Source organism: Nothoprocta perdicaria, unplaced genomic scaffold, assembly GCF_003342845.1.
Source record: "Nothoprocta perdicaria isolate Ctin4 unplaced genomic scaffold, notPer1 scaffold_80, whole genome shotgun sequence".
Classification (NCBI taxonomy): domain Eukaryota; kingdom Metazoa; phylum Chordata; class Aves; order Tinamiformes; family Tinamidae; genus Nothoprocta; species Nothoprocta perdicaria.
In genome coordinates this window covers 2971097-2987132 of record NW_020456088.1, presented here as the reverse complement: position 1 = coordinate 2987132, position 16036 = coordinate 2971097, and the positions used below count along the sequence as shown (strand labels likewise).

Sequence of the window (16036 nt, the reverse complement as noted above, 5' to 3'; positions counted from 1 at the left end):
ATAGGACTACAAAGATGATCAGGGGACAAGAATATCTGTCCTGTGAGGAAAGGCTGCAAGATCTGGACCTAAAGAAGAAAAGGTGGAAAGATGATCTTATTAATGTATATAAATATCTTAAGGGAGGATGTCAAGAGGATGAGTCCAGGCTCTTTTCAGTGGTGGTCTAGACTCTTTTCAGCGGTCATGAGTGATATGATAAGAGGCAACAGCCACAAACTGAAGCATAGGAGTTGCTGCCTGAATTTGAGAAGAAGCTTCTTGACTGTGAAAGTGACATATAAATGGAACAGGCTGCCCAGGAGGTTGTGTAGTCTCCTTCTCTGGAGATATTCAAATTCCACCTGAGTGCAATCCTGAGCTATGTGCTCTAGGTGACTCTGCTTGTGCAGGGAGGCTTGGACTAAATGATCTCCAGAGATTCCTTCCAACCTTAAACATTTTGTGATTCTGTGAGGAGAGTTGGTGAGTTAACTCTTTTTCAATCTGGCCAACTAAACCTAGTGCTTTGGTATGTTAACACCTTTCTATATTTAAACTGATGTTTACCTTGGAGTGAAACATTCATATACATCCTCACTGCATATCACAATTCCTGCAAATATTGTGCATTGAGAATTATTTTGGCGTGTATCTACCATAGTATGAGTTGTGGCAGACTGGAGCTTCAGCACTGTACTGCTGAGTGTCAGCTATGGGGCCAGGAATTATATATTTTGTCAATCTGCTTGAAAAACCAAAACAGCGTCCTTCAATATTGTTGTTCTCTTGATCTAACAAAGGCACACAGAGAGACAGGCCAGAGCTTTTGTAAATGAAAGCTGATAAAAGCATTAGCCTGTAAATAAAAGACTATTAAATGAAAGCTGCTTTTCATATGTATAGTAATGTCATATGCATGGGAGACTCACTGAAGTAAATGAAATGAAGTATAGCATGAAATGAAATGTTTGCTGAGGATTTGTTAATTTTCATGAATATTCTGGCATTTTCTCAAGAATTAAATGTGTTCAGTCGCATGATATTCCAAATAGCTCCTACTCGGAGCCTCTTGATCTGGAGAAAGTGGCAGATTCTCCTAAACAGTCATATGAAAGGACATACTGGAATGCACCTCTGGAACATCTGCCTCTGGTGCTAGTGTGCGGATATTTAACTAATTGTTTTTCTCTCCACTCCATTCTTTGTTGCCACCTGGACAATTTGGACTAAACTTAGTGACACTTAACAGAATCCATCCCCTCCTGGAATGGGAATAATGCTGATATTGTTTCTTTAATCTGTATTCCGTTAGTATGTACAAATATAGATCAAAGAATAAAAATTGATTTCTAGCTTGGATAAACCATTATTAGACAAGATAGACTAATTCTCCAGTTGTCCTGACTCAGTTCATGCTGACTACTGGGAAAATCACTTGTCAGTCCTGCATGTGGCTAGAACTAGCAAATTGGAGACAAACATAAAAAACATACATTTCTGCAACTTCCCAGTCTGTTTGGATATCCCAATGGATAGCCTATAATCCAGACAAAATGGGAGCTTTCTATTATTTAGCTGAGAATGCATTTGAACTGTAACCGAAGTTGGAGGTTGTGCTAGAGTTCAAGTTTTGAAGCTTAGAATAGCTTAAAATCTCAAAAGTAGTGTACAAGAAGAACATTTTAAAACTGCTTCAGCTGACTGGTTAGTTTTTTGGGTTCTTTTTGCATTTTTTTTTTGTGTGTAGTGAAGTAAATATAATTGGTTTTGTGACAAATATCTTGTCTGGGGTTTTGCAGTTCTTTAGCAGAATCTGACAATTCTCTGAAAAAATGTACTATTAAATCTCAGTAAAAAATACCGTCCTATTTGAAGGATAATAATGTTGCAATTTTACTGATGTACAGATGATAAGAAGAACATTAGTAAAACCTCAATAACAATAATGGTAAAAGCAGTATTTTTTTGTTGTTATGTAAAGAACTATCAGAGAACCATTAAGAATATTAATTAGTGTTCTTCAATAGAAATGTGTTTGTATGTCTCTTGAGTTTAATTAGAGCTGTCTTTTTAAATAGTTCTCTTCAATATATAGGGAATGTTTGTTTAGTCGTCCAGAGCTAAAAAAAAAGAAAAAAAAAAAAAAAAAGCTTCTATATGTATTTTCACAGAGCTGAAATTATAACAAGCAATGTGAGAGATTAAGTTTATGTATGCTTACTTTTAAGGAAGTGTTTGGTGCAGATTTCATTTCAGGAATACTGGATAAGAGTTAGGATGACAGGCAGAAAAGGCAGAGTTGCACTGTGTCCATTTTGCAATACTCCAACTAAAGTCCCAATCTGAAATTAATCTGTAAATCTGAGACATAGCTAATCACACACAGACGTATGTGGTGTTGGCATATATTTGACCCCTCTTGAGAGTTAATTGGCAGAAATATTTAGATTGCAATTTAATGGACCAGTTTTACTTATTTCCTAAGGAGATAATCACCCACCTTTGCCTTTGTTTTCCTCGACTCACTCCAAACAGAGATTTGAGCATCTAGTTCACATGGAGATGCCTCTGTTGTAGAAGTCCACCCTTGGCCACATCTTTGCCTGCTCAAATTGTGTTAAAATGTGTTTGTATATGTGTGGTTCACTCAGTGGAATCTTTTTCTTATACCAGGTTTGTTAATATTATGCTTCTAAATATGGTTTTATACTTAAGTAGCATTTAAATTTCAAAGCGTAATGAGTAGCTTATAGCCCTTAATCTCCTTTCTGATCTACTAGGTCCACTGAAAATTCTCCACTGACTTTTGTTAGCCTACTGAGTTCTGCCACATGCCTCAGTCTATTTCCTTATTAGCCCCATTTGGATTCTTGTGCTAGAACAGCCAGATTCCCAGAAATTTCTTTGCTAATGACCCTTGGTTCTCTAAATTTCAGATAATCTTTAATAATTCTCCCAGTGCCCTTCAACAACCTCAAATCTAGGCCTTACAAGTTTGGGAGTTTTATTTCCTTCCTTGGCATATCTTGCAATTCCTTTTTTTTTCACATCTTTCCTCTCTCTAATCAAAAAAATCAGTTTCATTCATTTAAGACTGTTCTGGGGATTCTTCTTGGATAATGACGTGGGCTGCAGGAAGTATTTTATTCCAAATACTGTTCTCCATGCCAGATTTTGGAAGATTAGTTGCAAAATTATCAGTTTACACTAATTTGTAGTCAGTGCAACAGGGAATAACAGTCATGTTGTATATGTATAAAATATTCAAAGCTCTCTCATTCTTTTGCAACTTGAAAGATGTAGACATTGAATCAGGAAATGAAAAACAATTTTGTGATAGTGAATTCTTGACCTAGAGATAAGCTGCATTTCTCAGTATTTCTGTACATTCAGTTCAATTGCCATTGAAAAATGGGCAAGTAGCCCCTTCTGTTTTTCTGTCTTCGGAAGTAAACCAGTCCAGAGAAAGATAGACTTTTTGGCTAATATATTATTTAAAAATAACTTCATTTGAGTCATTACTTTCCTTATATCTGTTTGCTTGTCGTACTCCCAATGTCCTGTCTTATGGATTATAACCTCTTTGAGGAAAAAAAATATTATTTCTTGCATGTCAATAAAATTGCCCATTTCCAATGGGCAAATCCGTGGTATCCTTAGCTCAGGAATAATTCTTGGTTCTACTTTTCCAGCAATATTAAGCTTATCTTTAGTGACGAGGCAAACACGGGGAAGCCATCATTTTTGCCTATATGAACTCACTCTGTATCATCCACAAAGAGAGGAAAAACCTCAGCCCCTTGAACTCCAAAATGTACCTTTTTAAGCATCAAGATCTGGAGCTCCAATAACTGAGAGAATATAAGTTTATGACAACAAAATTATCTGTCTTTGATAGGAGGAAAATCTAGACTTTTTGGCTATATCTGTACAAGTAAATCAGCTGGATCATTCCTGAGGCTGGAGACCAAATGGCATATAGAGGCTCACATCCATTTTATTAAACTGTTTTGGCTTCCAAATCACAGTCTGTGCAGTTTGTAAACTGTTGGGAAAGGTTCCTGGCTCATGCTAGCTCCAGATTTCTTCCCTAGGAAATGCTTGAGAGTTGGCCGTTGTTTGACTGGGGCCAAAACTGAACCAATGACACTGCAACAGTTATCCAATAAATGACTGAACCTGGGCCTAAGCCCTGTTTCTGGTTAATTTACTAGCATAAATATAACCAATTTATTTCTTTCAGTTAGAGGAATGGAATGAATATCATTATGGGTCATTGTAAAAGCACAGACAGAGTCTGTTGTAAAACACAGCAGGGAGAAAAACATTTGTCATTAGCGGAAGTCAAGCTAGGGCTCAATCACACATGACACATCCAGGCTTTCTGCTAGTATGAGGCCCAGCATTTTACCTATGGCTTTATTTACCCAAGTTAGGTTAATTTCCTTCTGGAAGTGCTGGATCAGGTTATTCCTAGCTTTGCAAAAGTCCCCTGCCTGCTGGATTTTGTGGTCTCTGGAGCAATTCAAAGCCAGTTGGATGAACTGCTTATTCCTCTACTACATTATTTAAACAGAACTTGAGAAATATTTGCTATTCCTTACTTTCTGGAATTGAAGTGTCTGTGAGCACTACTATACCTTGACAGTTTTTTTTCCTTGCAAATAATGTTTATTTCATTTTTTTATTCTTTCTTTTCTTTCTTTCTTTCTTTTTTTCTTTCTTTCTCTCTTTCTTTCTTTCTTTCTTTCTTTCTTTCTTTCTTTCTTTCTTTCTTTCTTTCTTTCTTTCTTTCTTATGCAACAGGATACATTTTCTACACTTTCTTATAGTGGGTTGTCACCTTTCTTGCAAATGCTTACATAGGTAATAGCCAGAAAGATAGTGGGAACATAAAGAAAGGGGAAAACGGGGCTCATATCTTGTCCACATAGAAGACATTGTAGCATTAAATGTAATTAGTTGCCTGTTGTGTACGTAATTAGACAACTCAGAGGCATAAGGGCACAACTCTGTGGTGTCCTTGACATTATAGTCCACCCAGAAGAACAGTCTGAATAAATGATTTTATTATTTGTTTTGTTTCTTACAGATGCTGGTTTGGAAAAGAACCAGGAAAGTATATCGACTACATATATCAAGGGCCAGTGATTCTTGTTCTTCTGGTAAGGATGTGTGTGGGTGGAAGGACACTACCGTCTTCTAAAGAGGGATGATTTGATAGGCACCTATGATGTTTCATATCTACTTTTATATAAAATAAGACAAATAATGTCAAATGTCCTCAGCTATTCTCTCAAGGTGACACAGTAGCTAACACTTAAAGTCATAATTGCTGCGATCTGTTTTTGGTTGTTTCCTTGACATTAGGTCATTCATTTCAGTTCTATCCTTTATTCTATTTTCCTTCCTTTGTAGAGTGTATTGAGACCTAAAAAGGAAAAATGTTCAAAAAACAGTAGGTTTGGTACAATATCTGTTCATCCTCTTGAGAACTAGGGCACTTCCGCCAGACGCATTATTAGAACAATGTGGTAACTGCAGTAAAAAATGCCTCTTCTTGTATAGTCAACTGTATTTCTTCATCCCCATTATTAGAGTGTGTTCATTAGCTTTCCTTTTTATTTAATTTCTTTTCTGCGCAGCCTACAGTTAACGAGCTGTTTCTCTCTCCAGTATTCTGTCCCCAGTACCAACCAACAGTGGGCAAAGAGTGGAAGCTCATTCATAAACCATGTTGAACCCTCAACTAAAATACATGGTGTATATTATATGTGGGCATATGGCCCGTTAAAAATGTGCGTGAATGGGAAAGACTAATGCAATTAGAAATGATGATGATGAAAGAGATAATTCTACTTTTCCATCCTTTTCTGCAAGGAGGTTGTCCTTACAAAAAATTCCCAGGTTTCAGTGGAGTCTCCCCCAGCAGAGAACCTAGAATGGGTAGAGTTGTCCCTCATGCCACCTCAACCCTTATGGAGAAAGCACAAAGACTCCAGAATACACAGCCACTTTCATCTTTTTCCAAGGATTAGAAGCCTTGAGTTATCACCTAGTCAGTGCTATACTTTTCATGTGATTCAGTATGAAAACAGCTTCTCATTGCCTAGAAATTCAGCTACTCAGTGGAACAATTCCTGAACTGAAAGCAGGAGGGTTATTTTTAGTCCTAGTTGTTAAGATGCAGCAAACATCTTATTGTGTGCAAGTGAAGGGAAGATAAAAAGGCAATGAAAGTCCTTTTCACTTAAAAATTCTTTTCTTTGCATGCTAAGGAGAGAAGCATGCTGGTATGCATGTCACCAGGGGAGTTATCCCAAAAGTACAAGTGGCTTCACAGTAAATTGCCTCAAAGATACAGAGATTTTCCTACAAGCAATTCCTGTTTAGATATCACAAATTAATAAGCTTACAGTAGTCAGCATGGTTTAGTTTATATAGAATTTCCTAGAAGCTGAACTGTGAACCATAATCCCTTCACCTTCCCCTAGTGATCAAAAGTCTGTAAATTTCTTGGATGAGATTACTAGAAAACACAATATGTAGTTCACAGTCATGAGAGTAATCTTCTTCCTCAGAAAGCCCTTGTGATGTAAAGACCACAAACAAGCACAAAAAAAGTACATACAAAATAAAAAATAAATAAAAAATAAATAAAAAATAAATAAAAAATAAATAAAAAATAAATAAAAAATAAAAAGAGCGCAAAAAATAAAGGTACATACAAAATAAAGATACAACAAAAATAAACATACAAAGACTTCATCTTTCTAATACAGACAAATATATCTGTCTCTAATTTAGAACAGATCTAAGACAGCTCTAGAGTGAGTCAATAATTAAACACTCCCCTTATGATGCCCTACATGTACTACCCTGAATCAACATTGTGAATTGGACTTTTCTACATCAACTTGCACTTAAGCTCTAATTAAACTGCTAATGAGATAACAACAGTAATTGCACTGTGGAGTGGGGAGCAACTGATACAATTTAAGGAAATCACAAGGGCAAGTCCCTTTTCACTATCCTTATGGTTGTTCCCAACAGAAAGCATCACTGAGTGAGGAAAAGAGTTCTCTGAAAATTTAGTCTAAAATGCAAATCAGAAATCTGATGTTACAATATTCCTCTGATTACCAAAATGAAATTTTGAAAAATGAATTTTTTGCTGCTAATTGTCTTGTGTTTATAATTAAAAATACATGATTCTACTGTGTGCTAAAGGAACTAGACAAAATCATTTTATAATCCTTATGCAAGTCAAATGAAATCATATATAATGACTCAAGCATCACTTATTATTGTTATAGTTACTGATTCTTTCAAGGATGTCAAAATTGAAGTTTGCCATCTGCCATGTACCCAGGGCAACACAGAGAAGATCTCCCCCCAGTATGTCAGGATGCTTCTGCCTTAACCTCAATAGGGACACAAAGGGCTAAATCCATTTTTTTATTCCCTCCAGTAAACAACAGCCACCAGAAATAGAAGATGCAAAGATTTCAAACATAATATAATTTTGTGATCTCTTCCAGTCATGATTAATAAGTTGGATTTGAATTCAATGAGAATGTAAAATGATTGGTAAACAGAAGCTCACCAAAGGGAACCATCCCAGTGTACTACTGGGAAGATAAACAGGCATGAACGGTGCTAAAAGAACTTAATATTATTTCCTAAAGAAGGCTTAGGCATATGATCCAATAACCTCAGGCTAAAAGCTGCCATGATTCCATTAAAATCCATGCCTGTCCACATGTGAACACTCAATATGGGGCAGTTAAAATTGGTTTGAGTTCCAGAGAAAGTGGTCTTGGATAATTCAGAGAACTGTACATTTTTGGTTAGTTAAGAGTCAAGTGCCCAATGAACAGCTCAGGTGAGTTGTAGTAACTTCTTAAGCAATGACTGGATATTCAGAAGCCATCAATGTAGAGGCTAGTGGCAATATGATTAAACTGTTCTTATTTTCAGCTACAGCAGTCTAAAACCTTCTTCTACAGAGCCTGAGTCTCTTGGAAAGACAGGATCATTTAGCCTGACAAAAATTACTTCCAATGCTCTCAATTTCTCATTTCCTTCACTGTATTCTTTGAAATGCTACAGTATGAAATGGCTTAATACAAAGAAACAGGTCAGGCAGGAATTCTGGTCCACACTGGCAAAACACAGATTAGCCAAGAATTGGGCCCTTTTAATCCTCAAGTTTTGCAGTCCTTAAGTTCATCCTTAAATTATATTATTGTCAGATAATTCTCAGGGTTTGAGAATTTTGAACAATCAGTGCACACATTTGATTGCTTTCCTATTTGTATGTAGAAGAAACCAGAATCTTGATTTAGGCTAAAAATAAGGAAATATGACATAAGTTTTTGAAGTTTTTTTGTATCAGTTTCAGAGACAAAAGAAGCTCTAGGTACAAATGCTCAAACTGTACCTTGTGCAACAGATCTATATTTTTATTGAGAAAAATATGAGGGAGAAAATGTAGTTAATCATCCTTTTTTTGATTATTTCATTCCTGAAAGGATTTTTGTTTGAACATACGCCAGGTAATTTGCATAATATGGTGCATTGGATGCTTTGAAATTGAGTTCCTAAAAGCACTGGAAAATTCACTCTCATATGCATTTTCTGTTGGAATGAGTGGATTTTTGATTCTAGTTTCTTTCCTCAGAATGGTATAGCCAGGTTTTAATGTTATATCCTTGCCTGAAGGTAAGTGTTTTGCCCCTAAAGGGAAAAGGGCTGGAAGCGCATGCCGCCAAACTGAATTTCAGCATGAATTTATTATGAAAAATACATTTCCCACATGCAATTTTAAATACAGTCCCTGTCAAAGAACTGGTGAACCATGAAAATACAGCAAGATCAGAGAAAGACTCTCAGAAAAGAAGCAGTGGTGGCAGCTAATTGAGCTGGTTTTCAGTGTTGCGAAGTGACCTCTCAAAATGAACTGCACTGCAATATTCTCAGAGCTAAGATTGTATTAACATTTCAATTTCTCAAGCAGGCAAATCTTGGGTATCCCATTAACTTGAATGTTTAGTCTGTTCAAACTTTATATTCAATTTCAATAGATTTTTTTCCCTGTTCTTGAGAATTTAACAGTTTTCTAACCTTTGTTTTTTGAGTACTCTTTGAAATAATTCACTGAAAACAACTAACTGCTGCTTTATAAGCTAAAAATGAGCCAGTAAATGAGCTGAAAGGATGACCTGGATTTTGCTTCTGTCCCTGCCTTCATCAGTTATTTGCCTTTGAGCAACTTCTATTGCTACTCCAGATCTCAGTTTCCCCAGTTGTAAAACAAACATATTGGTACTTCTTCTCATTTATAAACTGCTTTTAGATCCCTGAATGACAAGTGCTGTGGAAGAGTTAAGTGTCCTTGAGAAGATGGGCTCATGCTTATAGTAATGGGGAATTTTGCCCAGGAAAGAACTGGCATTTATACTGAAGTGGTCTTTGGGATGGGCTAATCCATAGCAATGACTTGTTGTGTGTCTGTAGTAGCTTTACACTGAAATGAATTTCTTTCCAAAAGGCACTCTGGCTAACATAAAAATGGCCACAGTACCTCAGACTAGAAGTTCATTTCGTCCAGTATCTCTCTTCAAGAGTGGGTAATAACAAGTGTGTAGGAAAGGAAATTAAAAGGGAGCAAGAGGGTGATAATACAGCCCTAGAATAATCTCAAAGTCATAGAATCACAGAATGGTTGAGGTTGGAAGGGACCTCTACAGATCATCTAGTCCAATCCCCTGCTCCAGCAGGGACACCCAGAGCACGGGGCACAGGGCGGCATCCAGGTGGGTTTGGAAGATCTCCAGAGAAGGAGACTCCACAACCTCTCTGGGCAACCTGCTCCAGGGCTCTGTCACCCCCGCAATAGTTAATTGGAGCAAAGAGACTTAAGCTTCAGAGGTGTCCTTATGCATGCTGATATTTGAATTTTGCTGATTCTTTCCAGTGAATTTGTTTGAATTGTGTTTTGAATCCCAGTGAACTTGTAATATTGATGGTATTTTCTCAAAATGAAGTGCACAGTTCAACTTCAAGAGAAAAGAAAACTTTTTTTTATGTTTAGCTAGCAGCTGTTATTGTTAGTTGTTTCCCTCAACTTCTTATGTTAGAAAATATTATGACAAAACAGCCGCTATTGACCCCCTATTGACCTTCCCCGTTTTATGCCCCATTATATGGCCCACTATCATCATCTGCCTTCATCTTCTTTTTTTCTGTGCTTAAGAATTCATTTAAGCATTCCTTGTGTGGAAGCCATCCCATAGCTGATAGTCACACCACTCTTTGGCGTTGTAATTCTGCTATAACATTTTTGAGGTGGCAAGACCAGAGCTTCCCATGCTATTCATGATGTGACCACAGGAATGGATTTTTAAGCAGCATTATGTTCTCTTTTTTCTTATCTCTTTCTTTCCCAGTAATTCCAAACATTTTTTACTTCCTTTTCTGTGGGAAAAGTGGAAACTGAGATTAAATTTTCAGTGAGCTAGCTCTTATAATTCCAATGTCTTTTTTTTTACATGAAAATACACAAGAGTTCAGAGCTTTGCATCTATAGCTAAAGTTGTTTTACTTGCCCATTGCATTACTTTTATATAATGCAAATTCATGCGCCTTTTTATTGCTTTCTCACGTAATACTGTAAATCTCTCACAGTTCTTTGCAATCAGCTTTTTTTTTTGTTATCCTGAGTAGCTTAGCTGTCCACCTACTGCTCCTGCGTGTAACTAGCCTCTCACCACAGAGAAAACTATACATTCCTACCCTTTTTTTCTAATACTTTTACATGTGACATCCTTTCTTCCAGTGTGTAACAGCTTAATTTTTCTAGGAGTTTTTGGAGAAACATCTCGGAAACATCTCCTTTAGGAAATCTGAGCGGGATGAATCTCCTTTTTCCCTCACTTAGTGACTCTTTCAGGGGACTTTACATTAGCCATGTCAGCTGTTCCTTTTTATGTCTTATTCATACAAATACCTTTGCAGTGTCCAACTAAGTTCTAATTCATGTGACCTGATAGAGCAATCACTTCTTGATGTCCTGTAAGACGATGTCATGGAGAAAGTTGCAGCAAATATCCATATTTGCTTTCCTAAATCAAGACTGTGGAAAGTTAATACTAGTCATTGTAAATATGTCACAGAAGGGAGAAAAGTTACTTAAGCTTAAAAAGATTATTGACAAAAAAATTATCATAAGGATCATTAATATATTTAAACCACAAATAACAAGATTTCTAACATTCAGACAAGTAAGTTTCAGCAACCAGCTTCCAATACAAGTAAAGGAATAGTTGCCACTTATTTGAGAGAGTATATCGCTTTTGTACAAAATGATGTTTTAATATAACTGTTTATAAAAACTGTAGGAATTATCAGTTCTTCTAGTTCTGTCTCCTTGTTTATCAGTGTAATTATCTTTTTGACCTTAAGATCTTTAAAATGTCGGTGCTATTGGAAAAGCATCCAGGTAATCTAGATTCATCTTGTAATGTTTTAGGACCATTTAAGAGAGACTGCAGTCAGCCCAGTGTTTATAATTATGGTTCAGCTAGTATTGCCAAGTACCACGAAACTAGAATGCCAGACCAGGAAAACATATAGCAGTAAATAAAGCTACAAGTCAGAGAGCAAAATAAGGAGAATTTCCTCTGTGGAATCTGCTGAGGTGAAATTGAAAAATACTGTGGATTTATTATATAAAAATGGGAAAACAGATGCTTTCATTTTTCACTAGATATTAATGAGACATCTCTGAAATTGGGTGCAAATTTAAAAATGAATAGGTGATTGCAATGGCTGAATGAAGACGTATTCAGTGTAGGAATTTGACCATAATACTCTGACCGTTCAAAAAGATCAATGATAAATGCTTGGAGTTATGATGCAGACGTCCACTTCCCACAACTTTATGCTAGCTACTCTCTTGCTAGCGTAAAGAGTCTCTGGTTATAAAGCAGAAGACAAAGCTCAATCAACACACAAGAGTTATTAAGTAAAATTTCCTATCAAAAAGGCCTCTTGGCCATCATCTAACCGGATGATGCAATATACTCCCTGGCCAAATGTTTCCCAGTTTGAGGTTATAAGTGGTCTTCCAAAATCATGAATATTAATTCTTGTGGAATAAGCTACTTTACTGTAGCATTTCGTGTGGGCTAAAAGCACATTCATAGACATTTATTATGTCTCAGGTGATATGGTAAACTCATGCTGGATAGTAACTTGTTCATTCAGCAAAAATTTTCTTGTAATGTGCTCCTTGATGCTTTCATGTGATTGCTGTAATACCACAAAGGTGCTTTCACTTCTAAAGAACATAACTGTATTTACACCATTATTGTTACACACATTTCTCTATTTTTTTTTGATATATTGTGAGCAAGAAATACATGCTTATTATGTAATTTAAACAATAATTGTGGATTCCTTTCCTGGCTTTTCAGTCAAATAATATTTGTAGTGCATATTATTTTGATATTTGATTTCCCAATGCTTGACTGTATCGCTCTACTCACATTTTTTGCCATCCTTTATTTTTTTATTTCTATAGTTCCTTTCTTTTGACCATTCTTATAAAAGAATTTTGTTCATTTCAATTCTATATATACATGCATTGCCTTTATATATACATGGGTATGTATTTTGGTTTTACTTTCTCTGAAAAGCACCCCCTAGTTCTTTCAAAACAACTTCATTGCTGATGTAATTTCTTCTGCATATTTTCTAAATGTCTTTCAACTCTTCTTCCACTTCTGCTTCTAATCCTGCATTGTTGTTCTGAGACAGAGAATTTTTCATCTATTTTTATTATTATTGATCTTTTTTTTTTTCATTTTCCTTTTTCCTTCCTATCTAACTGGTTTATGCTTTTTCTCAACAACTGGATTGCTAATTAATTTGGTTTTGCTATTGATTTTTTTTCTAATTTATTTCTCTCTAACTATTCCCTATTCTTTCATGACTAACAAGATTGTATTTCATGCATTGCAGACTTGTGACATCCCTGAGTTATTCCTACGTGTCATTTACTATCATTTTCACTGGCTTACAAGTATGCTGTCATAGCCAGATACTCCTGGGTTATAGGAACTAATTTTATCAGAGTCCATCAAGAATTTACCTCCATTTACCTCCTGCCTTTATTGTTATTACTTTCTTCCTGTTTCATAGGTTCTGTAGCTCTTGATTCCATACAGTCTTTTCAAACAAAAAATCTAACACCCGTATATGATCCTGCATTGTCTCTTTGATCTGCAGTTCCCTGTGTCTCTTACAATCATTTCTAATTTTGTTTGTTTCATAGCCACTAAGGAACTCATACGACCAGTAGCAGTTACACAGAAATCTTTCTCTAAAATTATTTTTCATTGGCCATCCTTTGAAGTTTCTCCCTCTATTCATCATCCTTTCCAGTTAGGAAATTTCATATGGGAGATGATGAATGGTTTCTGTTTGGAGAAAGACTGCCTCTTCATTTTTCTCTTGAAGCCCTTAATGTCCACACATGGCTACTTGCATCTACCCCGCCATAGGAATTACCAACTGGGCCGTTCCTAGCAATGTGCCCATGTTTTAGGCTGCCATGTCATCTTTAAAGTGCTGATGTGATGATTTGGTTGGTGGTGATCACTCCCTGTAGGCAATTATTGTCTGTGTGCCATTGTTTTTGATACGATTTGCTTTTACTGGTGGTGCAATATTCAGTGCTTCTGTCTTGCTAGGTTATAGTTAAATAATTAGAGAGAAGCCTTGCTGAGGCTAGTGTGGCCCAGGACCCCATGGTGGGTGACTTCACTGGGTACTGACCTGCTTTGTGTTGCTTTAACAAAGACTTTTGAATGCAAGACACACCAGGAAGGCATATCAGAGAGATGCCTGCCCGTAGAAGAGAGATGAGATCAGACACATTAGTGAGAGGATCACAGAGGAAGTCATAAGATGGGAAAGGATGATGTGGATCAAACATAAGTAAGGGCTCCAGTGGAGGGACTAGTGTGATCCCAGCTAGGACTGTGGTTGTGTCTTGGGTTTAGGGGGCAGTGTGGACAAAAATGATGATCCATGTGTTGACATGTAACAAAGATGCTTGTTAAGAAAGGTGTCTGTTCATCTACCTCCCCCTTTCTACTCACCAGAATGCAATTTCATCCAGCCCATTTCCTCAGAATGTCTGTAGTCCTGCTGTACTTATCTGAAGAGCTGGATCTTTGCTGTTTCTCTAGGGAAACTCTTCCACGGTCTCCCAGATCCTGACCTTCCACTGCATTACATCTCACTCTTCTTAAATACATTTTATTATTCCCTTTTCTGTATGCCAAAAAGAATCATTATGGTGTCTCTGACCTTTGGAAGGGGAACTTCTATAATAAAAGATCCTGCCTGATAATCATGTCATGACAGTATGACAGGACAATTAAAAAAGGAGTTAAGAAATGGGCAGACTGCTCATTTGAGGTCAAGATGACAGTATGTAATGCTTTGGCTGATATGACTTCTCTGATGCCAATTTAGGTTACTTAATCCTCAGTTGGACTTTGCCACATTGTATATAAATGCAAAGTCTAAGTAGATTAATATTTAGATTTCCTGGGAGTGAAGAGGAGGAGCAAACATTCTGAGAAGCATAGAAATACCAAGTTTCAATGAAGCACAGCAGAAATGAGCAAAATAATTGCTAATTGCCCATTAAATTCTCAAAAGAGGAGAAGAACAGCATAATGACTTCCTGTTTAAACTCCTGAGTTTAAGGATAAGCGCAAAGAAGCCTTCAGGGTCAGAATTTCCTCTTTTGTCATTAGCTCACTTAGGGAGATGAATTTCAACTCATATGGAACTTAGCAATTTTTGTGATAAAAAAAAAAATATGACAGAAATCTTTTGTGGGAAAGTTACTTTTGTTTGGAAAGGACTTCTGGGTTTGAATGTTCAGATTAAAACTGAACATTGCCAAAACAAGTGATCCAAATGCTTTTTGAATCATTAGTTTACAAAGCCATTTTTTACAAAGCCCTGACTTTTTATCTCAGTTTGGGAGAAGGAAAAAACAAACCCTCAATGTTCTAGCAATATATGGAAACCACTTCTTTCCCAGCTGTAGCTGCTTAGTGGTTGTACTTGTGGGTCTCCTTTTAGCAATAAAGATATCCTTGGCACATCAAAAATAACACTAAGGGAATCAAAACCTAATCTTCAAACTAATTTGCTCGTCAATATGTATCAAATTAACGTTTCTTAATTCTCCTGTCCATTACAAAGTGGAAAATATGTTGAATAAAGAAAAATGAATACATTTATTGAAACAGATTATAGATAAATAAATTTATAAAGGAATGTACTGTCTATCATTGTAACTTCTTTTAAACACCCATTCATCAGTCTCTCTTTAAGGAACCGATGCGTGGGTTTTGTCAGAGCCTTTCAGTTCTGAGAGAAATTAATTTGTTGACACAGAGCTCTAGCAATAACAGAAAAGTCCTTGACAGGTAATTGTGTATTTTGCTAGATAATTTCCAGAGGCTCTTTTCTAGGAAAACTTCCTTTGCAGTTGTAAGATCTTTCTTCCTTTGAAGTGCTGCAATGTATGCGGAATAAATACTAAAGTCTTCATTTTCTTTGCGTGTAGATCAGAATCATTCTGGTAGTCGCTGTAACTGTATAGACACTGTAACTGCACACACCAGCTCAGAACTAGCTCTCATATAAGATGTTAAGACTGCTCATTGGATGATATTCTATGGGCAAGTGAATCAAGCATGAACACTTATTTTTTTCCTTGAAATACTGATAAATTTGTGAGTAAAGTGAACCACTGTTGAAAAATGCCTATTTCTCTTCATTGAATATTAATGCATTCTGGGATGCCTGGTAGTAATCCAAAATGAGATGAGGCAAATTCAGCTCAGCTCTTAATTATTTTACTGTTCTATTCTCAATGTATGATGGGATCACTGTCAGCAAAGACAAGTCACTTCTTTCTTTCTTTCTTTTATGTAGATAATCTAGAATTGAGAATTGAGGA

General features: G+C 36.4%; 1 protein-coding gene across 2 annotated transcripts in view; it reads left to right on the top strand.

The window, feature by feature from the left end:
* Window positions 1-16036, top strand: part of CRHR2 (corticotropin releasing hormone receptor 2) — a 94152-nt gene that overhangs the window by 59526 nt on the left and 18590 nt on the right. For both annotated transcript variants that reach the window (XM_026051925.1, XM_026051926.1), the window contains one exon: window positions 5075-5147. In XM_026051925.1, the coding sequence (XP_025907710.1) occupies window positions 5075-5147 (73 nt within the window). The remainder of the gene's footprint in view (window positions 1-5074; window positions 5148-16036) is intronic.